Genomic DNA, 25,885 nt, shown 5'->3' with positions numbered 1-25,885 from the left:
AAGGCATGCTTCTCTCAGTTGTATGTAACATCCCTAAAAATCCTTCGTCGGGCCCCTCCCATCCTGGACTGATCACGTGCAACCCCAAAATTTACCAAATTTTCCAGGCAGAGGAGAGCAAAAAGAAAAATTTAATAGTACTAATGAAGCATTCCAAAATTATTAAAAATCCCAAGTTTACACCTGGCTGCCGGAGCAAGGGGAAAATATTTTTAAGAGAATCTAATCTGTGGGGTGCCTGGGTGGCTCAGTCGGTTAGGCGTCCGACTTCAGCTCAGGTCAGTATCTCACAGTCCGTGGGTTCGAGCCCCGCGTCGGACTCTGTGCTGACCGCTCGGGACCTGGAGCCTTCTTCGGATTCTGTGTCTCCCTCTTTCTCTGCCCCTCCCCTGCTCACACTGTGCCACTCTCTCTGTCTCAAAAATAAATAAACATAATAAAAAAATAAATCTAATCTGAGAATCCATATGAAACTGACAGGTAGTGGGCAGTGGCTGGCAGAAACAGACAAGAGGCACTCTCGCAGCCCCGTGGATGCAAAAGAGGGTTGTAAGTCAGGGCCCAATGGTAAACTGCAGTCCATGGTAAGAAAGTTCACATGGCAACCTGTTACGGGCACCCAGGTATGTAACACAAGAAAATCTTTTACAAGATACCTGCCTTCCTTATGTGGGATGCACTGGAATTCTCTATTCTACTGCAGTTTTTTAAATGCAACAGCCCCACATAAACCAACACGTGCCTTACAACCCAGTCTGAAAACCAGGGACAGGACCCTCTCTGCAAGACTCTTCATGCTCTTTTTTTCCCTCAAAATATTTAACTTAAACTAAATTCTGAGGACAACTCTTAAGGCTTTCTTTTCTTTTCCAAAGTCTAAGACAATCTTCTCTCAACACAGAGAAACTTGAATGCTCTAAAACAAACCACATAAGCTTGGACACTTAAAGACAATGTAGGGTTGGTTTCCAGAGGGCTAACAGCTCTGTTCAAGAAAGTTAGTAAAATCTAGGGGCGCCTGCGTGGCTCAGTCGGTTGAGCGTCCGACTTCGGCTCAGGTCATGATCTCACGGTGAGTTCGAGCCCCATGTTGGGCTCTGTGCCGAAAGCTCAGAGCCTGGAGCCTATTTCGGATTCTGTGTCTCCCTCTCTCTCTGACCCTCCCCCGTTCATGCTCTGTCTCTCTCTGTCTCAAAAAAATAAACGTTAAAAAAGAAAATTTTTTTTAAAAGTTAGTAAAATCTAACTTCTTTTCATCATTCTTATCCTCTAGAAATTGATTTGGTTAATAAACATTTATACACAAGCACCATAGACATATAAGTGCCATGCACCAGACCCTATTTTAAGCTCTTCATAAATATTAACTCAATTAATCTTCACAACAACCCTATGAGACAGATGAACTATTTTACACCCATCTTATGGATGAGAAAACTAAGACCCTAAGAAGCCACTAGCCCAACGTGACCAGCCACCATTCACACCCACGCAACTGAGCTCCATGCTCCTTCCCAGTAGACCATGCTGCTTTAATTGATCTCTCAATTTTCTATCTCAGATGCCCATGTTCATTATTAAGCAGAGTTCCTTCTGAAGTTTCCTTGCTAAAGTGCAAAGTTTTTTAAATTAATTTTTTAATTGAGATATAATTGACATGTAACACCGAAGTTTCACGTATACAACATACCGATTCAATATACGCCTGTATTGCAAAATGATCCCATGGTTAAGTTGAGTTAACATCCATTACAATGCAAACTCTCAATCACGACAGCACGGCCCCCCCAAGAGGGTAACTTACAGGGTCTCACCCTCCCTGTCCTAGTCATTCCTTCCCAGTTATTCAGCAGTAGGATCAAACTGTCAGTATAAGCTCCTTAGAAACCAGATGGTACTGGAAGAGTATGGAAGAGTAAAATTCTGATTTAAAGGAGTCTCTAGTATAGGAATCATGCCGTGGGCTATTTTCTTTACATCAAACCAGATCTGCCTGCAAAAAACAAGGTTCCAGCACATTCCCCCCAAAGGATTGCAACAGAGGGACATTTCTGAGGTGGAGGGGGGGAATATCCCATTGTATCTCAAAACATGCTCTGATCCCACCCTTCCCCATCCCCCCTCCCCCCCACACACACACTTCCCCAATTCCTTCTACCTCACAATCTGAGAGTTGAAATTAAGAACAGACTGTAGAACCAAAGTTGTTGGCCCCAAATGGTAATGCAAACCCAGGACTAAAGAAAGTAAAAACTGTTTTCAACTGAAAAGGCAATTATCCAACCAAACTGGTTGAACGAGAGAATTTGCAAATTCCAGGTTCTTGCTTCCGGGGTTCTAAAGGTGAGCCACCAACTGCTCAGGGCCGGCTGAAAATGGTTAAGTTACAAGGCAGAAAGGAAATAAAAACCCATCTTGATTTCAATTTTGAAACAACTATGATCCTTAAGTCCTTCAGGATTTGAACGGCTGGGGTCTACAGGTAAGGGTGTGTCCCTGCCGGGGTGGCTGAGCTGCCCCTCTCCTTGCAAGAAACAGACCTCCTGGAGCCCGAAGCTGGGTGGGACCACAAGACAGAGCCAACTTTGTTCCAAGAAGAGAGCCTGTGTTGGACGATGGGAGAGATGGAAAGGGAGATAGAATCCCATTACTTCTTGCTTCCAGCTCTCCTTATTTCTATCACACACATACAGCTAGTTTCCAAACTCACTTCGGCATCCCGACACAAGATACAGTCGGAAGGACCTCGCCTGATTTGGCAACTCTTTGCCAGAGGACACTCTTTCTTAGCTTTCCAGAGACGTGACTACACGTTTACAGAAACTCTAGATGCACATGCCCTCGACCAACCAAAAAAAAAAAAAGTCTTACGCTTAGTTCTCTATTTTTCCCCATTTCTTCACAATCCAGCCACAGGGAACCCCTCCAAAATCACATCCCACCATTCCATTCCCTACCTTGCCACACACACACACCCCTTACACGCGAAATGCCCCGTCCTCTTTCGTCCATTTTAGGAAAATCAGACCCACCCTAAGCCCAGCTGGAAAACCCCACCTCTGGGAAGCCCTCCTGACCTCCGCGTTGAGTTAGGTGCTCTGTCCTCCATGAGCCCACTACACGGTGATTTTCCAAGTGTGGTCCCCGAACCAGCAGCACCAAAATTCTGGCACTCCACCCCAGGAACTAGGAGCCAGAAGTTGGTGCTTTAACAAGCTCCAGGTGGTTCTGACGCCTGCTCAAGCCTGGCACCCACTGCCACAGTCATAATCGACACTTTACCTACATAGCTTCGGGGCTCAATCCTTGGAAGGCCCTCAGAGCCTGGCACAAGGGAGGCACCACAGAGACGCAAGCTTGTTGAATTCACCTAATGAATCTCTTCTAGAACTGGAAAGGGCTCTGTGTGAACTACAGGCCACCGAACCTCCACCTCTGTGTTCAGGCACACGATGGCGGCAACACCCAGGAATCCCGTAGAATAAAACCAGGGTTGGTCAGAACTGTCGTGGGACATGGGAAAAATGAATCCAAGGCTCCAGGTCATGGCCATCGTACAAGGTTAGCTGCCGTGGGCAGGTAAAAAAGACACCCAGGAAATGTTGGGAACAACACCGGCTTATGTCCTCGAAGGGGTCTTTGCTGGCTCTATGGGAACAGTAGGGCTGAGTCATCCCCACAGGCTCACCAAGGAAGGGAATTGCCTAAATATGATTAATATATCTCCTAGGACGTCCTCTTGCCTCATCAGAGCCACTGATCCCAAGTCCCAACTCTGCAAAACCCATCACACTATTGGCATCCACAAAGGATTTGAAAAAAAGGAGGAGGAGGAGGAGGAGGAGGAGGAAGGCAAAAGGAAATCAGAATGGAAAGGAGTGAGAGTCAGGACAGCACAGCAGAACATTCTCAGAAAGCTAAGTTAGTGTATATGGGGCATCTTTCTGTACCAGGCACTGAGCCAACGGCTTAAACACTCATGAGTGTTAAAGCCAAAACAGTTCCCTGCTCCATCGCTGGATCTCAAGTATCTCCAGGCAATCCCATCACATAAAAACACTGATGGAGAACACTATTACCTTTTTTCCCTCATCCCAGAAGGAATGTACCCCCCAGATAGACCCAGACCCTAAACCCCAGAACCTCATACGATAAAAAATACAACTGAATTAAGGATCTTTTTTTTGAAGTTTATTTATTTATTTTGAGAGAGAGAGAGAGAGAGAGAGAGCATGAGCAGAGGAGGGGTGGGGGGGGGGGGGGTACGGGGCACAGAAGGAGAATCCCAAGCAGGCTCCACACTGTCAGGAGCCCAATGTTGGGCTCGAACCCACGAACCATGAGATCATAACCTGAGCCGAAACCAACAGTTGGCCGCTTAACTGACCGAGCCACCCAGGGGCCCCTGATGGAGTTAAGGATCTTAACCAAAAGGCAATCACCCGCACCCGAATGAAATGGAGGCCGAGGGAGACTTCACAGATAGAAGGACACAGAGAAAGGAAGACAGGAATGTGAGCACAGAGGCAGAGACTGAGCGACGCAGCCACCAGCCAAGGAACACTGGCGGCCACCAGAGCTGGAAGGGACAAGGAACACGTTCTCCTGAGAGCCTCGGAGGGGGTGTGGCCCTGCCAACAATTCTGATTTTGAGCCAGTGATAACTGATTTTAGACTTGTGGCCTACAGAACTAGGAGAGAATCAACTGGTGTTGTTTTAAGCCACTAAGTCTCTGGCTTAGGAAACTAACACACTCATTCATCACTTCTTTTTCTCACATTAGCCGGTATTACCCCCACCCTATGGACAAGGAAGCTCGGGCTCAGCAGGACGGGCAGCAAGCTCACAACTGCAGGCACAGGGCAAGCCAGGTGAAAATTCTGTCCATCTGATCTTCTCAACATGCTGTGCTGGCTCCAGCGAATCGACATGTGGGTTCCCTTGGCCTTTAGAAGTAACCTGGGAAACAGTCACCCCGGTAACATTGTTTCTATGAAAAACATTCTCCAGATTCCAAATAAAAGAGGAAGTTGAGAACACCACCATGGGGGAGAAGAGTGTGCTCATCCCAGAGCCCAGTTTTCCTCTTAGAAACTGAAGCAATGCAATTAACCCGCTCACTGAAGGGTCCAAGTTCCCTGGTCATGACATCACAGACAAGCTGCCCCCTGTTCTCTGGGCATCAGCATCTCAAGAAAAGTTGTAACTGGCCATAAGGCTCCCTTCCCTCCGTAATAAACCCCAGAACCCTCCACTTTGAAATCCAGGAGAGTATTCACATCGCACAAGGCCCTGTGGTATTACCAGCAGTGGGCTGCTGAAACCAATGATCACAGGTTTCCTAAGGAAATTAATTTGGGGTGGCAGGAATTACCATTGAATTCTCAATCAGTTGAATTTAAAGTATACGTTCACGAGGAACCTGGGTGGCTCAGTCAGTTAAGTGTCTGACTCTTGTTCTGAGCTCAGGTCATGATCTCACGGTTTGTGAGTTCAAGTCCTGCATCGATTGGGCTCCGTGTTGACAGCTCACAGCTTGTTTGGGATTCTGTCTGTCTCTCTCTCTGCCCCTCTCCTGCCCACAATCTCTCTCAAATAAATAAATCAACCAGCCAGCTAACCAACCACCTTCACACTTTACTGCAACACTAAACCTGTTGATGATGATGGTTGGTGGAAAATATGCAACATACTGAACATAGTTTTTTGTGTGGACCACGATCACACGCATGCAATAAAAACAGATGCCAAGGTAAACCCTGGAAGGATGTACTAGTTGGTTAAATACTAACAATAAGCACATGAAAAGACGCTCAACAACACTCATCCTTAGGGAAATGCAAACCAAAACTACAATGAGATACCACCCCATTCCCATTAGAATGGCCATTAATAAAACACAGAAAATAACAAGAAATGGCAAAGAGGTGGAGAGACTGGAACCCTTGTGCACAGCTGGTGGGAATGCAAAATGGCGTAGCCACTGTGGAAAACAGCATGGCCGTTCCTCAAAAAAATTCAACATAGAATTAGCATATGACCCAGCAATTCCACTTCTAGGTGTATACACAAAGGAAATGAAAGCAGGGACTCAAGATACTAGTACACCCATGTTCGTAGCAGCATTATTCACGATAGCTAAGATATGGAAACAACCCAAGCATCCATCATGTGATGACTGGATGAGCAAAATGTAGTATATCCACACAATGGAATATTATTAGCCTTAATAAGGAAGGAAATTCAGACAGGCTACAACATGGACGAACCTTGACGACACTACGCTAAGAGAAATGAGCCGATCACAGAAGGACAAATACTGTATGATTCCACATCCATGAGATATCTAGAGCAGTCAACTCATAGAGACAGAAAGCATATGGAGGCAGTCAGGAACTTGGGGAGTGGGGGGTTGGGGAGTTAGTGTTTGATGGGTGTGGAGGTTTAGTCTGGGAAGGGGAAAAAGCTGTGGAGACGGATGGTGGAGACAGCTGCACAACAATGTGAGTGTATTAATGCTACTCACCTGGACACTTACAAGTGCTTAAAATGGTAAATCTTGTTACATGTATTTTACCACAATAAAAAAACAGAAATACTAACAACAGTTATTTAAGATCAGTGAGTTTACGGGTGAGGTTCCATTTCTTCTTTCGAGTTCTAAATTTTCATTCATGAAATTTCTCTTTTTATAAAGAGGCATACGTGGCATTAAATATCAAAAGAGGGGGGAAAATGGGACAGTCCAGGGCAAACCAACTCATTCAAGACCCACAGCTTCAGGGATTAACGGAATTCCCGGGGTAATGGCCCTTCCCACTTCTGTAATATGAATTATCACAAAGTGAAAATCCAATTCCCGCTCCGTGTTTATGAAAGCCATTCCTTTCAGACAGCTGAGGCAACAAAGCTGGCCAAAAGCACTTCCCAGACGTCCGATTAGAGATTTATATTGCATATAAACATAAAGAAACATTATGTAACATAAGCTGCGAGGCAGGGGAAGAACGCTGGTCTTGGAATCAGATGCTGAATTCAAGACTGGCTTCACCCACTGACTCCCCACACCAGACCAATTACAAACCCTTCAGGCGTCTGCCACCTTTTCCACAGGCGAAACAACACCTGCTTCATATGGTGACAATAAATCCTGAAAAGGACCCGTGGCTTACAAACGTTACAAACGTCAGGGGTATATACACAGCACGAGTGAAAGAGCACAGCCTGCCATGGAGCAGGTGCTTAATAAATGATCCACGCCTGCTTCCTTTCCTTCCACGAGTATATGAACTCACACATCAAGTGGCTTTATGCTTGTTTATTCCCGAACTTCTTAACGTGGAACAGATTGCCACATTTACTCTCAATGACCTCAACGCCACCACCTTCTCTAAAAAGTACACTTATCCTAAAATTCGTAATGATCCTGGCTTTCTACTTTCAGGTCAGATAACTGGAAATCACAAAACCCTGGCTAAAAAAAAAAAAAAGGAAAGAAAAAAATCAAGCTGGAAGTCTTCATTTAAATTAGAAAATAGTTTTTAGAGTTTTTCTTAAAGATCATACTCTAAAATTCCAGAAAACCTAAGGCTCCAGCACTTGCTACGGGTGTGACCTTGGGCAAATTACTTCACCTCTGTGAGCTTTGGTTTTGACATCACAAATGAGGACCTAAAACACGTGTACACAGTTGGGCCTCTTGAAGAAGTAAAGGCGAGCAGGGACTTTAATCGTTAAGAAGTTACTTGTCATGGGGAGCCTGGGTGGTGCAGTCGGTTAAGCATCCGACTCTTGATCTCAGCTGCTCACGATCTCACGGTTCGTGAGTTTGAGCCCCACATGGGGCTTCCACTGAGGGCTCAAAGTCTGCTTGAGGTTCTGACTCGCCTTCTCTCTGCCCCTCCCCCACTTGTCCTCCACCTCTCTGTCTCAAAATAAATAAATATACAAAGAAAGAAATTATCTGTCATGTCCCCAGGATGAAATTATTAAACATACTTGTGTATGTTCTAGGAGAGTCTTTGTTTCTGGGCCTTAGGCTTCCATTGTTTCAACTGAAGCTGCCCTTTGCAAATAGTTTTATCCAAATGGGATCCCTGGCAATAAATATCAAGAGTTGAAAACAGGTGGTAGGGTGGACAGAAAACAAAAAGAATGGAAAACGGTGATGACTGGGAAGTTTCTTCTGATTTGAGCAATTTCAGTAACATTTTAACATTTTGTTTCTCCATCCTGATAACTAGTATCACCCAGTATCTCAACATGACCAGCGTTTAAGCCACAACCACCAAATCTGTAATTCACTGACTATCTGTAAAAGGAAGTTCTGCACAGTCTCAATCATTCTCGATGGACTGTCATCCTTCAGGGCTACAGACGGCTTTGTCATGGCACCCAAGACTGCTCTTTTCAACTTCTCACGTCCTACCAAAGCACCTGCAAAGAGAAGGGATCAAACGAAACATCTTGTTGCATGGATTTCCTCTTTACAAATGTCATCAAAGAACACAGGCAGACCAAGACATGGAATAGGGCCCCCTGAAACTTTATTAGGTGCAGTGTTCACTAACTACAGCTTAATGAGCTGAATAGTTAAATAGGTCCATGCTTTTACAGGAGAAATCGCAAATAGTGCCATGAAAAGAGATTGAAAAGAAGCCAATGCATTGATCCAAGCAGCAGAACTTCTCAACTGAGGTCAAGTCATATGAAGCACCCAGTTACGACTCCTTGAAGGAAGGTGTCTGGCCTTGGAAATTAAGAGAAAAAGAACACCATTTCAGAGCAGCAGCATGACGAAATAAAGGAGGACTCCTGGACAATCCCGGACACAGTCTGAAGGGCTTGTGGGCCTCAGTGAGCTCTTCCCGAACTGTGTGACTGTGGGCAAATCTCTGAAGCCCGGTCTGGTCCTCAATAAAGCGGAGATAATAATGCATACCCAGCTTACCCTCCAGGCCTCATGATTCCCATCGCTCAGATGACAAAAAAGCCAAGACAGGATCACATTCCATGGCTAGTGTATGCCAGAACCAGAACCCAAAAGTCAATTCTAACTCCAAGGCCAATGCTCTGTCCTCCTCGCTAGACACAGGAGCACCAAGCCTTCCCTTCATTTGCTGGTGATGCTATGGACCCTGAGAGCTTGGAAACAGGAAAATGGAAAATCTAATTAGAAAGTGTTTTGAGCCCATACTATGCCCAAGTGTTTTATGTTCATTTTATTATGTAATGTCCCTATAGGTAGTTCATTAAACCAAAAAGTTACACAGACTTGGTGTCTGCCTTTCCCCTATTCTAAACGTCTATCATATGAGCCATTTACTCCTCCCAACATTCTGGTGAGATACTATTTGCATCCTATTTTGCAGATTCACCAACTGAGGCAGAGTCAAGTGACTTGCTCAAAGTTATGAAGCCGCAGCAGTGGGGCCAGAATTCAAACGCAAGCAGTCTGATGCCAGTCTGTGCTATTAACCCTACATGAGGGACTCATTATCCCCCCCTCATCTTGCACAAGAAGAAAGAACGGGGGTGGGGGCAGATGTTAAATACCCTACCCAAGTGAACATACTTGCTTTGAACCTGGTTCACCTGGCCTCATCACCTGGTGACTTTGAACCTGGTTCACCTGGCCTCATCACCTGGTAACTTTGAACCTGGTTCACCTGGCCTCATCACCCAGGCACTTATAGCCATGCTTTCCTGTTAGGGCCTGGCTAGCAGATATGTGCTCCCACACAGCACCACTGGCTTTGAGCAGACAAATAACCAAACACGATCAGGAACCCACAACAGCGGACTAAGAAGGGAAGGACAAGAGGTAAGAAGAGGCAGTAAAGAGCAGAGAGCACAAGCCCAATCATCTGTTTCTACTGACTCTGATGAACACATACTGCGTGGTGGACACTTCTGGTCCAGCTTATACGTAACTATTTGTCTGTGGCCAGGGGCTCCACCAGCTGAGTTGATTTGACAAATTAATGACCTTCTAAATCTTTTACATCATTGTGAACAGAAAAAGAATCGCAGGGCACCCGGGGGACACAGTCGATTAAATGTCCAACTTCAGCTCAGGTCATGATCTCATGGTTTGTTGAGTTTGAGGCCCGCATCCGGTGAGCACAAGCCCCACCCCACCCCCTTCAGGTGAGCCCTGCTTCTCTCTCTCCTTCTCTCTCTCTCTGCACCTTGCTCACTTCCGCCCATTCTCTCTCCAAATAAATAAAGATTCCCCACAAGTATTTAAAAAATAAATAAAATGAAATGAAAAATAAAACAATATAGGGGCACTGGACTGGCTCAGTCAGTAAAGTATATGACTCTTGATCTCAGGATTGTGAGTTCAAGCCCCACAATGGGTGTAGAGATTAATTTAAAAACTAAAACTAGGGGCGCCTGGGTGGCGCAGTCGGTTAAGTGTCCGACTTCAGCCAGGTCACGATCTCGCGGTCCGTGAGATCAAGCCCCGCGTCAGGCTCTGGGCTGATGGCTCAGGGCCTGGAGCCTGTTTCCGATTCTGTGTCTCCCTCTCTCTCTGCCCCTCCCCCGTTCATGCTCTGTCTCTCTCTGTCCCAAAAAAAATAAATAAACGTTGAAAAATAAAAAATAAAACTAAATAAATAAATGCATACACACATACACACATAAATAGTAAAAATAAAATAAGATATTAATGCTTCCCAGTCTTACACACGACTCCAATACCCACATGAAGGAATCCTTCAGTAAGTCTGGGGGGGGTCACATAGATCATCACATACTTTACCCTCACAGCATATCTGTGGGATTCTCAAAAGCTTGTGGTCTCTGTTTCCTGGTCTTCTGTCAGGCTTCCAAGAACTCCCAAAGACGCCAGGGCCACCCACTTAGGAGCTGACACCTGAGAGGTGGACTGCAGCTCAGAGAATCAATTTAACACACTCTTGCCCAGAGGCGGTCACCCCTGCAGACCCAGCAGCTGGGGCTTCCTTGCCTCACCATGAGCTACAGCTCATCATCATACTCACTGGAATTCGTTCATGCTGACACCCAGGCATGTTCTAGAAAGCAAGTTTTGGCAGGGGGGCTGGGGGAGACCCAGGTTATTAGACCCTCAGGGAAGGCCCAACATCACAGGACACTCACCCACCTCAACTTTGCAAGAAGCGGTGCCATAGTTGCAAAGCCTAGTGGAGAGCGCTCAAAATAAAGAGTCCTACAGACTCCCGACAGAGGCAATTTAAACTACAAACAATCTAGGGGCGCCTGGGTGGCTCAGTCGGTTAAGCGTCCAACTTCAGCTCAGGTCATGATCTCACAGTCTGTGACTTCGAGCCGCGCACCGGGCTCTATGCTGACAGCTCAGAGACTGGAGCCTGCTTCGGATTCCGTGTCTCCCTCTCTCTCTGCCACTCCTCTGCTCACACTCGGTCTCTCTCTCTCTCTCTCTCTCTCAAAAATAAACATTAAAAAAAAAATTTTTTTTTAACTACAAACAATTCATTATTTAAGTAACAAACATGTGGGGCGCCTGGGTGGCTCAGTCCATTAAGCGTCCGACTTGATTTTGGCTCAAGTCATGATCTCACGGTTCCTGATATCGAGCCCCAAGTCAGGCTCTGCATTGACAGTGCTGAGCCTACTTGAGATTCTCTCTTCCTCTCTCCCTCTCTCTCTCTCAATAAGTAAAATAAACATTAAAAAAAAAATCTTAAGGGCACCTGGGTGGCTCAGTTGGTTGAGTATCCAACTCTTGATTTCAACTCAGGTCATGATCTCCTGTTTTGTGGGTTTGAGCCCTCCATCAGGCTCTGTGCTGACAGCATGGAGCCTGCTTGGGATGCTCTCTCTCCCTCTCTATCTCTGCCCCTTTCCCCTCACACACACACACTCTCTCCCTCTATCTCTCAAAATAAACAAACAGGCTTTTAAAAATAAATAAGTAAAAAAATTATAGAAATGAAACGCCTCTTAAATCCTTCAGCCAGGTTTTTAGGGAGTCCTGTGTGGTGGAAAATAAAGAGAGGTCTTGAGGCCTGTCCTCAAAGGCTCCTCGGTCCCACTGGAAAGGGAAGAGAAAATGAAGGCAGATAAAACAATTAGGAGACAGTCACCAGGGTAATTATGGTCGGGGTTTGAGTTCCAAGGATGAGATTTCAGGAACCCAGAAAGAATGGTCCAGTCACCAGCTCTGGAGGCAGGCAGAGGAGGAAGCTGTAACAAAACATTCTCTTCTTTATCTCTAAGTGTATCTTCCCTATCAGCAAATGGATTTCCTTTCGGGCAGTTTAAGACCTTGTGGGTCAGGGCTACCTGCCCAGTCTAGGCCAGAAGGGAACAGAGGGAACAAATCAGGTCACCCAGCAGCCCCGCCCTTCTCCCCAGAAGTCCTTCCTCAAACACAGAGAGTCACAGTCACTGCAAAGCGGCACACGCAGACACGTGTTTATGCACAGTAAGCCTGACACCTCCAACCTGGCCATCTTCCTCCTCCAGCTCCAGAGAAAGGCTGGGTCGTGCCCCTTCCTTCTCAGAGGAACATCCACAAGAGACAATGCAAAATGCTCTCGCAGGCAAGATCCAAACCTTCTGTGACCGCCACCACCCCCCCAATCAGTCTCCATCATGACCATCACATGGTTTACTGGCCGCGATCATTGCTTTTGTAAATTCCCTGCAAACGTTTATTTACTCTAGCACGTTGGAAGGCAAGAGGATAACTTGGCGTTCAAACAACCACATCAGGAAACTGACAAGTGAACTTAGGTCCTGTCCAAGCACGAGCACGGCAGGACCGGATACATCCTTGCTCTCGTGGCTCTTGTCCACTGTTCAGTGCCACCTCCCAGGACAACCTCACCTGGGAGGGTCTCCTCTGAACTCATACTGAAAAGGTTTTGAACATGACCTGCACTTACTTCAAGGATGGCTAATGGTTATCCAGCTGAAGTTCCCTACTGAGCAAAGTTCTCCATCTAGAATACCTCCTCAACCCTATGGTTGCCATTTAACAGATAAGGAAATGGCAGCTAAGAAATGAAGCAAGGTGGTCAAGATTGCCCAGAGACTTGAACAGACAGATCTAACACCAAAAACCAGCTCTTCACCCTCAAGGCAATCGTGTCTCCCATCACTAGGTTTAGTTTTTCAAACTGGCCAATGGAAGTCAGTGCAGAGCACTACAAGCATATTTGTATGATTATGGTGACCCTAGGAAGAAGCAAGGCCACAAAGGCTGAGGCAGATCTACAAACCTATAAACTGAGGGGTGCCCCTGAGACCAACTGCACGTGCCCTCCCGGTGGACTTACACCCACCCAGAAGCAAGGTGCCTTCCGATCCACACCAAGCAGGCGCCTGCCCCCACCAGCTGGCCAGCCATGCTTTCAGTGCTCAGTACCAATCTCCAAGATCCTGGCCCCCTGGCCACACTAGGGGTACACAGCCAAAGGAAACGTAAGCAGAGGGCAAGTGATATGAGGAACACACTTCTTTCTTATCTGCTCACCCTTCAGGCCACGCCTTACAAACACAGAGTATAGTGGGACTGGCTTGATTCCTATGCAATACATTTAGGGGTTAAAAAAAATAAATGATTACTACTAACTATCAAGAACAAGAAACAGGACTTAACGGTTCTGGCTCCAAGTCAATCACAGCGCCACTGACTTACGCCCCACGGAGCACACTACCATGGCTAATTGCTCTCCAGATGGCGGCTTGTACTTTTCCAGGCGGAATCTCATCTCCCCAAGCCTTGCCTCACCTTTCTACGGCTCTTTGTGTTTTCCCAACGTCCTCGATGTGTGCACAGGGCTTTGCAACACCTCTGAATTTACGGCCACCTACAGATTTAATTAGCAGACTGTTTACTTCCCCCTTCACTCTTTGGAATATCTTAAGTAAAACCAGGCCTCCATTGAGCCCATGGGTACTCCACCCTGGGCCTCCATCCAATCAGCTCCCGGTGGAACAGTGTTTGCCCAGCTCCAGCCCCGGGCCTGGCCCTTGTCCAAGGCAAGTCTGTGCTGAGCCAGCCACTGGGTACCACGTGAGGGCCCTCCACCCCCACGGCCACCTGTGTGAGGAGACTGTGCCCAAGGAAGGGCAGAGGTGGTCAAAGAAAACACTAAAGTGACACCCAGTTAAGGCCAGGCTTTATTAGAAAAAGAAAGGGCACGGACCGGCCAGTTAAACACACATTCTTCAGGACTTCTCTATGTAACCCATACCTTAGAGGGAAAAAGAAATTAATAAAAAGCAGTAACGAAATGGAGGGAAGGAGAGAGCACAGATGAAATGGAGAAAGTAGGGCCAGAAGGGGAAGGAGGGCAGGAGGGGAGGAAAGAGGATGGTCTGGTTTTGGGGTTTTTTTATTAGCCACTAACTGTATCAACTAACAAACACCAAGTGACGGTGCGTATTATGTGGAACAACACAGGAGTTTTGTTTGTTGGTTTGTTTAAGTCATCTCTACACCCAACGTGGGGCTCAAACTCACAACCCCAAGATCAAGAGTCGCAGGCTCCACCGACTGAGCCGGCCAGGCGCCCCAACAATACAGGAGTTTAGAAAAAGGAAACAAGATCTCTCATGGCAAGGATTTTGGCATCCATGGGGAGAAACAAATCAGCAACCAGCAGCAAGGGAAACAAACGCGAAACCGACAGCAAGCCTGGCGAACAGGCCTATCATTCATTCTCCTGCAGAGCCCTTTAATGATGCTAGGGCTAACGCATTACTCTGGCCAAGGAGCAAGAGTAGAGGTTTCACGGAAACCTCCCTCTGGACCAACTAAACCAGGCTCGGTCTCGGATGCCCCCACCCAAACAGCCCAGCACTGACGCATTATTATGGAGACGACAAACCAGCATATGAAATCTCACCTTGATACGGGATGTCTCCTCTCCTTCGCTATGCTATAGCTTACACACTCCTGATTCATTTTTCCTAAACTCTCGTGGGGGACTACTCTCATTTCTTTATTCCTAAGCTTTTAAAGGGGAGTCAAACAATGAAATTTGGGGCCCTATGATTACTCATAGTAGGTGCTGATACCATGTCTACCCGATCGTCCAACTTTGCCAAAATTAATTTTGCTGCAGAGAAAATCCTTCTGTCTTTCCAATGAGCTAGTTAGGAAAACTCGTTGTTTCGGAAGTGGCTCCCCCCTGTTTGTCATTTTCCCCAAACCCTGGCTTCCAACATGCTTTGCAAGGCCCGTCAGAGCTAAGAGATTCCTAAAATAAGAGATAACTCACCCACTCTTGCAAGTTACCCCAGGAAAATAAGTAGGCGGTCACTGTCCAGAGCAAGGCTATCCAATAAAAACATCACTTCAAATTTTGTAGTAGCTACATTTAAAAAAAAAGTAAAAAAAAAAAAAAAAAAGTAAAATTAAATACAATAACCAATATTATTCAACCCAATATATCATAAATATTATTTCAACATATAATCAATATAAAAGTTATTGAGGGGCACCTGGCTGGCTCAGTCAGTGGAGCACATAGCTCTTGATCTCAGGGTGGTGAGTTCGAGTCCCACACTGGGCATAGAGATTGCTTACATAAAAAAATTAAAAGCAAAGAAGAATTTCTACTTTTTAAAAAAAAATATTAATGTTTATTTATTTTTGAGAGAGAAAGAGAGAGAGAGAAAAAATGTGAGCGGGGGAGGGTCAGACAGAGAGGAGACACAGAATCCGAGGCAGGCTCCAGGCTCTGAGCTGTCAGCACACAGCCCGACGCAGGACTTGAACTCACCAACGGTGAGATCATGACCTGAGCTGAAAGCCGACATTCAGCGGACTGAGCCACCCAGGAGCCCCAAGAATTTCTACCTTAAAAAAATTTTTTTTTGAGAAGCAGTTGAGATTTTTCTTACTAAGTCTTTCTTACTAAGTCTTCGAAATCTGATCTGTAGTTCACATGTCCAACACATCCTAATTCAGACATTTCAAGGGCTCGGCAGCCACATGTGGCTGGCGGTCACCAGAAGGGGCAGTAGAGCTAGAGCCCCTCTGACTATACACGTAGCCAGGAGGAAACGAGGCTCGATACAGAACTTCTGAAGTGTGAGGGATTCCTGAGGTTCTAAATGCCCAGTTCCAGGACATGCTAAGCTTTCCTTTTCATGGCCCTTTTAGGGGACAAAGATGCCCTCCAGTCTTTTGGAAAGAACTGTCTGGAATCGGGAGAGCCTCTCCAGGGTCCTGAGTTTCAGATCCAAAACCAACACCCTCAATATGATAGAAAACACAAAATATTACCTCCCAAGTAAAAAAAAACAAAAACAAACAAACAAACAAAAAAAACATGCTAGGGGCGTCCACAAAATGTGTCCAAACTCACCAGTAACATCTAAGCCCCCTACACTCTGGCCAGGGGACGTTGTCTTTTGTGGAGCCCCACGCGTTATTAGAAAGTCATTAAAAAATAAATAGGTAAATAAATAAATGGCCGTTAAATCTCAGTGCCTGCACTGAGAGAGCAGACATCTTTAACTACAGGAAACTGCGTCCCTGCGTTCATGACCTGCCCTGTTCCAAGTTCCAGGATAAACCAAAGAACCCAAAATCAGCACTTCAGAATCTTCACTTCTGCCTGCCCATCACTGAGTCTCCAGCACCCCACGAACCCTAAAGGAATCATCACTGTTAGCATATCTGCCGTGTTTGACAGTTTTTACTCAGGGTCTTTGTTGCTCTAAGTTGATCCGGGAAGTTCTCGCTAACCCAATTTTTTCTCATATCACCTTAGAAGAAAGTTATTTCAATACTCTGATTAAAATTCATGAAAGGTATTGAAATTGAGCTTTGTGAAGCTGAGTGGGAAAATGACCCCATTTGAGGCACTGTGGATTGGGTAATAAGGGTGCCCACTCCCCACCCCTCCCCCCTCTCCCCAGAGACCCCTGGCTATCAGATCCCATGGGAGCTCTGGGATCATGGCAGGTCCCTTTTTTTGCTTAATGTTTATTTATTTTTGAGAGAGAAAGAGAGCACACAAGCCGGGGAGGGACAGAGAGAGGGAGGGGGGACACAGGATCTGATGCAGGTTCTGTCCTGACAGCAGAGAGCCTTATGCGGGGCTAGAACTCGTGAACCATGAGATCATGACCTGAGCTGAAATCGGATGCTTAACTGACTGAGCCACTCATGTGCCCACAGCAGGTCCCTTTAACTGTCAAGTCAGCCTGACGGCTGCTTCTCCACCCAAGTCTTTTTTCCCTTCCTATTGCCCTGATCTCTTTTGGGGTTCAGACTCTCCACACGTCCCCATGGGACCACAACAGCCACCAGACAAGCATTTGCAGCTGACAGGAGAGTCTGAGGTCCAGCCCGGGCACATCCCCGTACTTGGGAAGACACTCAGATCATTACTTACTCTCTTCCGAGCAAGCAAAGGCTTCCAGAACAGAATCTAGAATGGACCTGCCCTCAAGACCTCCTGGGGCCCCAATGAAAAGAGACACACGAACGGATTAAAAGAAGACAACAGGTGATTATGGCAGCAGAGAGGATCTTGGAAAGCTTTCAAGAGATAACGGTGCCTGCACTGAACCTTAAAAAGTAAGCAAGAATAGACCCGAAGGGGAGAAAATGCTACTCAGAAGTTTGGGGCCAACACTTTTTGAGCTTCTTACTGGGTGCCAAGCCCATTGGAAACATCTACAGGAATTAACTCATTTACTCCTCACAACAGCCCTAGCAGGTGGGTACTATTGTTATCCCCATTTGACAGATAAGAAAACTGAGGCATGGAGCAAGGTCATTCTGTGAATAAGTGGACAAGCAGACCGTGCAAACCCAGCACTGCAACCACGACAGCCCTGCAGCTGCACATGTGGGAGCATGTTATGTTTGTGGACTTGTGAGTGGAGGTTGTAACGTGGACCACGTTGGCGGCCAGGAAGGTAGTTTAAATGCAAGAACTTCCAAGCAGAGTAACGAGGACAGTCGAGGACCACTGGAGCCCAGAAGAGCCAGCTACGTACATCAAATTCAACGTCACATCTGGCACTCTTCAATCCAGACTCAGCCACCCCGTTGGTAGCTGCCAATCTGTGTCCACTTCGGGGTTGAGTCAGCAAGGCTGGGGCGAGCGAGAGGTGAGGCGGAAGGGGCAGAGCAGTGGGCACCTGAATGGCTCCGTCAGTTAAGAGTCCAACTCTTGATTTCAGCTCAGGTCATAATCCCAGGGTTGTGGGATCAAGCCCCCCATCGGGCTCCAAGCAGAGCATGGAGCTTACTTAAGATTCTCTCTCCCTCTCTCTCTCTCTGTCCCTCTCTCGCTTGCACGCACGCGTGCTCTCTCTCAAAATATAAACTTAAAGAAAAAAAAAGAAGGGGCAGAGCAGGGCACATACGCCAGATCAAGAAGCTTGGGCTTCACCCAATGAATACTGGGGAAAACTCAAGACAGGTTGTAAACCAGGACTGACGTGATCAGACATGTGTTAAGATGGATGGCTGACCTCCATGGAGAAGATGCAGCGACAGGGAGGAGGCGGTGATATGCAGCCAGGAGAGAGGGTAAGTAGAGTGTATCAGTCAGCTGGATCTGCTGTAACAAAGCAACACACACCAAATGATGTCAAACACTGGAAATGTGGGTACCGTTCTGGAGACAAGTCTAAAACAAAGATGTGGGCAGGGCTGTGCTCCAACTGGAGGCTCCAGGGAGGGCCCCTTCCCCATCTCATCCACCTTCTGGTGGCTCCTGCAATCACAGCTTGTAGGCACATCATCTCAATTTCTGCCTGCATCACTCCAGCCCCCTCCCATCGTGTCATGTCTCTGAATCTGAATCATCAGGTTTCGGGCCCAGCTGACTCCCACATGACCTCTTCTTAATAAACTGCATCTGCCAAGACCCTGCTTCCAAGCCAGGTCACATCCTGAGGTCCTAGCAGACATGAGTTTGGGGGACACCACCCAACTCACTACATAAGACCAGTGGCAGGGATAGTAGGACTGAATGGGGAGACGAAGGGACATTGTAGAGGAAGGTGTAGAGAAGCAAGGATGGGATGCTGTCTTCCTGGAAAGTGCAAAAATCAGAATACACACCTTTACTTACATAAAGCGATACAGCGAGGATTCACAAGAGACCAAGAAAAGTAGTTACCTTCGTGTATACTTTATCAGAGCATCTATCGGAAACCACGGAAAGGCAGAAACGCAAAGCGTATCCAAAACACGGGACAAAAAATCATTATCCTTATTGATTACCATGATTATCAAGGGTGAAGCTCAAGCCGTGGTGTTACAAGTCAGGCCTGGGGCTGCCTTTCGGAGCGTTCTCACAGGAAGGGACCACAGGAAGGTTCTGAGTTCTTAGCAGGTTCTGGATCTGAGCGCCGCTTACACGGGTATGTCGTTTGTAAGAATCCATCCAATCAGATGCTTCCAATAATGCACGCTTTTCTGTATGTGTGTTGTGTTGCCATTTCACTAAATAAGCACGTATATACACAAATGTTGATAACCAGCTTCCTCTCTGCAAAACGCGGGTGAGATCCCCCCGCGTCTACAGCAAAGCTCTCCTCGCCAACAATATCGATAATTCTAAGGGTGATGACACAGGATGCAGGTGCCATGCAAATGTAACATCATGGGATTTCACGGAACAAAGTCCATGTGACACGCTCTAAGAGATCATCTTTTTTTCCCAAAAGAAACGTGCATATCACAACGTTTTGATTAGTGCTGCCTTTGTTTCGAGAGAGATTTGGCCTCCACTGTCACAGCCTGAAATTTTAGCTGCAAGCAGGAAGGGGGGAGGGGGTCCCGGAAAGATTTCTATGCTTTTCTTAACTGAAACGAAACACCAAAAATGGATTTTCCACAAGAAGTGACAGGGGGAGGAGGCTCGCAGCCCGCATACGTCGAACCCGGCACGGCCGCTCGAGGCAGCCACCTAGCAGGCCTCCCGGAATGGAAACACCAGATTTAAACAGGTGTCATAACAATAAAAGGGCCCATAAATGGGAAACCCAGAAGGCCTCGCAGAGCGGGACAGCTGGTGCGAGAGTGAGGGTTACAGACCTAAGTGGTCCCCAGACTTCCGGAGCCTGCTGAACGTCGCCTCACACACACTTAAACATCCATTTGCCTTCAGGAGCACACACACACCACATATATAAAACCTCTCAACAGGAAATGTCTGCCATTCTTAAACGGCCTTGCCTAAATAAAATACCTTTGACAGACTACTCCGAGCCATTGGATGTGTGAAACGAGAGGAGAAAAGAGAATGGGTTGGTTATTCCACAATAAACAGTCTGCTCGGGCGCATAGGGTCACGTGGGCAGACTGGACTGCCCAGTAGAGGGGTATAAATGCGAAGGGGGTGGGTAATGTAGTGGCCTTGAAGGGGGGGTGGGGGAATCGACAATCTCAGCCCCCCCAGAGCCACCCCGGTGCTGTCATCAGCTGATGAGCGTAGTTTTCGGGGATCCACAAAACCCACACCACATGGCTTTGCTCATGCCATCTGCTGGCTCGCTTCCCCACTTTCTCATCTGTAAAATGGGATAACAATACCCATCTGCAGAGATTTTTTTTTTAATGATAAAGTGTAAAGATCCCAGCACAAAGAAAAGGATCTATAAAAGGTAGTCAGCATAGGGGCACCTGGGTGGCTCAGTCGGTTAAGCGTCCGACTCTTGATTTCGGCTCAGGTCACCATCTCACGGTTCGTGAGTTCAAGCCCCTCATCGGGCTCCGCGCTGACAGCGGGAAGCCTGCTTGGGATTCTGTCTCTCTGTCCCTCACCCGCTTGCTCTCTATTTCTCTCTCAAAATAAATAAAAATAAAAAACTTCTGGGGTGCCTGAGTGGCTCAGTCAGTTATGTGTTCAACTCGATATTGGCTCAGGTCATGATCTCACGGTTTGTAAGATCAAGCCCCATGTCGGGTTCCACACCGAGTATGGAGTCTGCTTAGGATTCTCTTTCTCCCTCTCTCTCTACCCCTCCCCAACTAGAGCTGTCTCTCTCAAAATAAATAAACATTTTAAAAAGGAGAAAAAAAAGAAAGAAAGAAAAAACTTAAAGAGAAAAGGTAGCCAAGCATAATGATCATAGTCATAAAAGTCATTTATATAATTAATTACTTACTTTAAAAAAAAAAATGGCCACTCATTCTTTACCCAGAAGAGAGTATAAACTGAAGGACGGCCTTTGACCTGCAAGTCCCATTAATTCCCCCAGAAAAGCTCAATAAGGAAAGCACAGAAGGGGCCGCAGGAAGACACTGATGAAAAGGGGCAGGAAAGTGGGGACAAAACTACATTACCTTCCTGGACTAGTTTTCAAGGGCTGTCATAACAAAACACCACAAACTGAGTGGCTTCAACAACAGAAATTTCTGTTCCCACAGTTCTGGAGGCCAGAAGTCCAAGATGGAGGCACTGGCAGGTGGGTCTCTTCCGAGGCCTCGCTCCTTGGCTGGCCGACGGCCGCCTTCCCACTCCACCCTCGCGTGGTCTTCCCTCTGCGCTCAAGCATCATGGCGCCTCCTTGCGTGCCCACATTCCCTCTTCTTCATAAGGACACGACTCATACTGGATTAGGTCCACCGTAATAGCCTCATTCTAACTTAGTCACCTCCTTAAAAACCTGGTCTCCAAATTCAGTCAAATTCTAAGGCACAGGGCTTAGGACTTCAACATGAATTGGGGGGGGGGGGGGGGTGGATACGATTCAGCCCATTTGACTTGTCTACACTGAAATTTGCCCGTGTTGAATCGGGTGTTCACAGAACAAAAGAATCCACGTGCTACAAAGGACAGATGAAGGCGCACTGGAGTGAGATGGGGGAGGCATGAGAGCCGACAGTAAGTGGTTACAGGTTGGGGGGTTGACTTACTCCCCCGACCCGGGACAGCGGGGGGCACGTGGGGGGCAGAAGAATGGCCATCACTGGAAGTTTCAGGGAGGCAACCTCCATTCCCTGCAGTAAACAACTTTGTAACAATTCACTTGCTCAGCCAAGCTCAAGGCTGTCCAGGCTCTTTTGATGGACTTTTGTGCCTTCCTTTGGGGCTTAACAAAGGCCAGCCCACCTTGTATCCATGTCACCCCTACAACCTGGGAGCATGCACTGCTCCAACATCACTCCACAGAGGGATCAGATAGGGTCAGCCTCAGAGAGGGAAGTGGCTTGACCAAGGTCAACTAGCTAATCGGGAGTCGGCACAGGAGATGGAACCCGGACTCTCTGATGCAGGGTGTCTGTTCTTCCCTTGGCTCCATAACAGAAACCACAACAAAGGCTCAGGTAACATTCTTCAGCCACGGTGTCACAGACAAGATTGGTGGGTTGGAGAGCCTTATCAATCCTTCCGACTCTAAAATCCCAAACCAGAGGCAACCATAGCAGAAGGCCAGGAAATAGCAGGGAGAGACTCTCAAAGGTGATGTCAGCTTCCTCAAAGCCAACCGCAATCCAACTGTATGACATTCTAGATAAGGCTAAACTATGGAGACAGTAAAAGATCAGTGGTTACCAGGGGCAAAGGAGGAGGGAGAAACGTATAGACAGAGCACAGAGGATTTTTAGGGCAGTGGAACTATTCTGTACGATATTTTAATGGGAGATACACATCATTGGACATGTTTGGACACATTTGTCCAAACCCAGAATCTACAACACCAAGAGTGAACTTGAATATGAACTATGGACTCTGGGTAACAATCATGCATCAATGTAGGGTCATCAAATGTAACAAATGTACACTCCAGGGGGGATGTTGATAACAAGGGAGACTGTGTATGTGTGGGGACAGGAGGGATACAGAAACTCTCTCTGAACTTTCTGCTCAATTTTAATGTGAACCTAAAACTGCTCTAAAACATAATAAACTCTAGGGGTGCCTGAGTGGCTCAGTTGGTGGAGCGTCTGATTTCAGCTCACATCATGGTCTCCCCGGTTCGTGAGTTAGAGCCCTCCACTGGGCTCTGTGCTGACAGCTCGGGGCCCGGAGCCTGCTTCAGATTCTGTGTCTCCCCCTCTCTCTGCCCCTCCCCCACTCATTCCTTCTCTCTCAAAATAAATAAACTTTAAAAAAAATAGAAATAAACAAAGTCTATAAACGAACAACAAAAACCAGGCAACAACAGGTCACCTACAGCCATTTCGCCAGCTGGTGCATCGGAACTCTTAGGGATGCCTCCCATTCCCCTTTTACACTGTTGGTTCATCAAATCAGATGCAGGATGCTGGAAGCTAGAAAGACCTTCAGGAATGACTGGCTTCAACCTCAACGTCTCACAGATGAGGAATCCAAAGGAAGTTGTTCCTTGTTTTATTCCATTGATTTGTTTTGTTACGGGGTACGTTAAGGAATTAAAAGACAAGCCAATGGCAGTGTTTTCTAAAACTTTAAAACAATGTTCAAACAATAAACCCAAAAACTTCAGTCTACCTGAAAGCAAAGAAAGAGAGAGAGATTCAATTAAGAGTAACAAAATAGGAGCGCCTGGGGGGCTCAGTTTGGCATCTGACTTCAGCTCAGGCCATGATCTCACAGTTGGTGAGTTTGAGCCCCGCGTCGGGCTCTGTGCTGACAGCTCAGAGCCTGGAGCCTGCTTCCGATTCTGTGTCTCCTTCTCTCTCTGCCCCCCTCCCCCCCCCCCGCTCAAACTCTGTCTCTGTCTCTCAAAAAATAAATAAATGTTAAAAAAAATTAAAAACAAAAAAACAAAAAAACAGCAACAGAATAAATGATTAAGACCCAGCGCTGTGGTGAGACTCATCTAGATGAACAGCTCAAGACTTCTGGAAGGCAGTTTGGCAATGCAAATTAACAGCCTTTTTTTTTTAATGCCATATTTAATACAGATACCACATCCTGGGAATTTATCCTGAAAAAAATAAGTTTTAAAAAAGAAAGAAAAAAAAGGCAATACAGACATAAAGAACGTCAAAAAAAAAAATTTTAATAGCGGCAAAAAAAAAAAAAGCCCACAAGATAAATATTCAAGTATACGAGAATGGTTAAGTAAATGATCGCTGGAATGTGCGATCGTCGTAAATGACAAGTTGGAGGCCAATGCAGCCAGAATGCACATGTTGACACTGCGATGTTACGTGAAAAGAAACAAAACACAAAGCTGTATCTATGCAGGAGTTACAAATATGTTGAAAGGACATGACAATTAATTACGGATAAGAAGGAACAGAGAAACCAAAAGCAATCAACATGTTCCTACAGTAGGAATGTGGGAGAATGCCCCCTTTTAAATGCACTTGATTGTTCTTAATAATCCTGCAGTAAAGAAAACTCCATTTTAAAGACTAAGCTGATATGTTTGCAACTCAAAGTCCCATTTAGAAGCTGCATGTTTGCTCAGGTCTGCCTGCAGCCCCTGCCCAGTAAAGCAGTTTGAGAATACCAAAGCAGAGGCCTGGACCCTTATCAGAACTCGATCCGCAGCGTGTTCCCTTTCCCTGGAACCAGCCGCCTGCCTCTGTCCCTCAGTGGATATTTGCAATGAGCGCTATGCCCTCAACCCTACACCCACCACGTGCTGCGAACCACACTCCAAGGCACCCCCTCCATGAACATCCCCTTTCCACTCTGTCTCCCTCTCTGCTTGGCCTGTTGGGTAGTCCTACCTCCAGGCAAAAGTGGATTCTCCTAAGACCACACACCTCAGCCCCTCACTGTTTTCCCTGCCCCTATCCCTCACCACCCCTCAGAACTTCCATGATTTTCTACGCATACTTTCAGCATCCAGACACAAATTCTTCCCCATCCATCCGCAGGCTCGGTCCTTGGCGACCCGTCCCCAAGCCTCGGCAACCCTTAACTAAGCCCAGGTCCCCAAGAGCTCACCTTGGAATCAAAGGCATATTGGCACGATGGACTTAGATTCTTTTGTTTGCGTGTCTCCTAGTTTCTCTTTCTCTTCTGGTTCCAAACTACGTACCTGGCTGCTTGCTCACTGCTGTGGACTGAATGTCTGTGTCCTCCAAAATTTCAGGTGGTGAAGCCCTCATCACTAGTGGGATGGTGTTTGGAGGCTGGGTCTTTGAGAGATGGGTTTTGGTAAGATCACGAGGGTAGAGCCCCTTGATGGAACTGATTAAAAAGAAGAAGAAAAGAAAAGAAACGTGGGATCTCTGAATGTGCATGCACCGAGAAAGGCCACAGTATAAGATGAAGGCGACAGAACCAGGAGAAGAGCCCACGCTGAGAATCCAACCAGGAGGTCACCCTGATCTCAGGACTTCCAGTCTCTACACCGCCAGAAATAAAAGTCTGCTGTCTGACCCACCCAGCCTATGACATTTCCTTAGGTAGCAGCCTCGATGTGGACACAAACCCATCCACCCTTCCCCTCAGAGTGCATGCTGCCTCATTCATTTTGACTCCTGTGACAGCATCAGACTCATCCTGGCCAAAGACTGCTCACCGGCAACTAAGACACCTCCCTCTTGCCAGCGGGTCCTGGCAGAATTTGCCTGTGTGTCTCTAGTCTCTCCTGAGTACAGCCCTTTCTTGCTTTGGGCTTATCTTTTAGCTGTCCTCCAAAGACTGCCCTCTTGGCAATGACCCATGCACCATGCGTACAGACTGACTGCTGATGTCGTAAATCAGGGCAAACACAGATCAAGCTTCTGTGTGGTGAAGCTGTGGGAAAGCAAGATCAATTCAAAGAGTTTGGACTCCAAGAAGAGTTCACTGAGACACAAGAAGAGGTAGATGGGAAAAGCAAAAATGGGAATAATCCTGGGGCGCCTGGGTGGCTCAGTCAGTTAAGCGTCTGACTTCAGCTCAGGTCAGGATCTCACAGCTTGTGAGTTCAAGCCCCACATAGGGCTCGGTGCTGACAGCTCAAGGCCTGAAGCCTGCTTCAGATTCCTTGTCTCCCTTTCTCTGCCCTTCTCTC

The 25,885-nt window shown here is 46.8% G+C and overlaps 1 protein-coding gene and 1 long non-coding RNA gene across 6 annotated transcripts in view; both read right to left on the bottom strand.

Moving 5' to 3' along the window:
- Positions 1 to 25,885, bottom strand: part of LOC106977845 (uncharacterized protein C10orf95-like) — a 182,660-nt gene that overhangs the window by 44,305 nt on the left and 112,470 nt on the right. Inside the window, exons 4-5 of one of the 5 annotated variants that reach the window (XR_008297567.1) lie at positions 24,829 to 25,074; positions 15,244 to 15,336 (exon numbers count right to left, since the gene is read on the bottom strand). The exons of 3 other annotated variants lie outside the window; for them this stretch is intronic. Coding sequence is in view for 1 of the 2 variants with exons in the window: in XM_053220643.1 (XP_053076618.1) it covers positions 24,995 to 25,074 (80 nt within the window). In the remaining variant the exon portion in view is untranslated. Of the gene's footprint in view, positions 1 to 15,243; positions 15,337 to 23,421; positions 25,075 to 25,885 lie in introns of those variants that run through there. One more of the 5 variants, XM_053220643.1, reaches the window with a different exon arrangement.
- Positions 457 to 10,386, bottom strand: LOC128315125 (uncharacterized). Its single transcript, XR_008297572.1, has 2 exons — positions 9,683 to 10,386; positions 457 to 9,645 (listed from the first exon to the last, which is right to left on the bottom strand). It is a non-coding gene; the product is annotated as an uncharacterized LOC128315125 (long non-coding RNA).

This window comes from Acinonyx jubatus, chromosome C2 (genome assembly GCF_027475565.1).
Source record: "Acinonyx jubatus isolate Ajub_Pintada_27869175 chromosome C2, VMU_Ajub_asm_v1.0, whole genome shotgun sequence".
NCBI lineage: Eukaryota > Metazoa > Chordata > Mammalia > Carnivora > Felidae > Acinonyx > Acinonyx jubatus.
The sequence above is the reverse complement of the archived record's forward strand: the minus strand, read 5'-3'. Positions and strand labels throughout refer to the sequence as shown.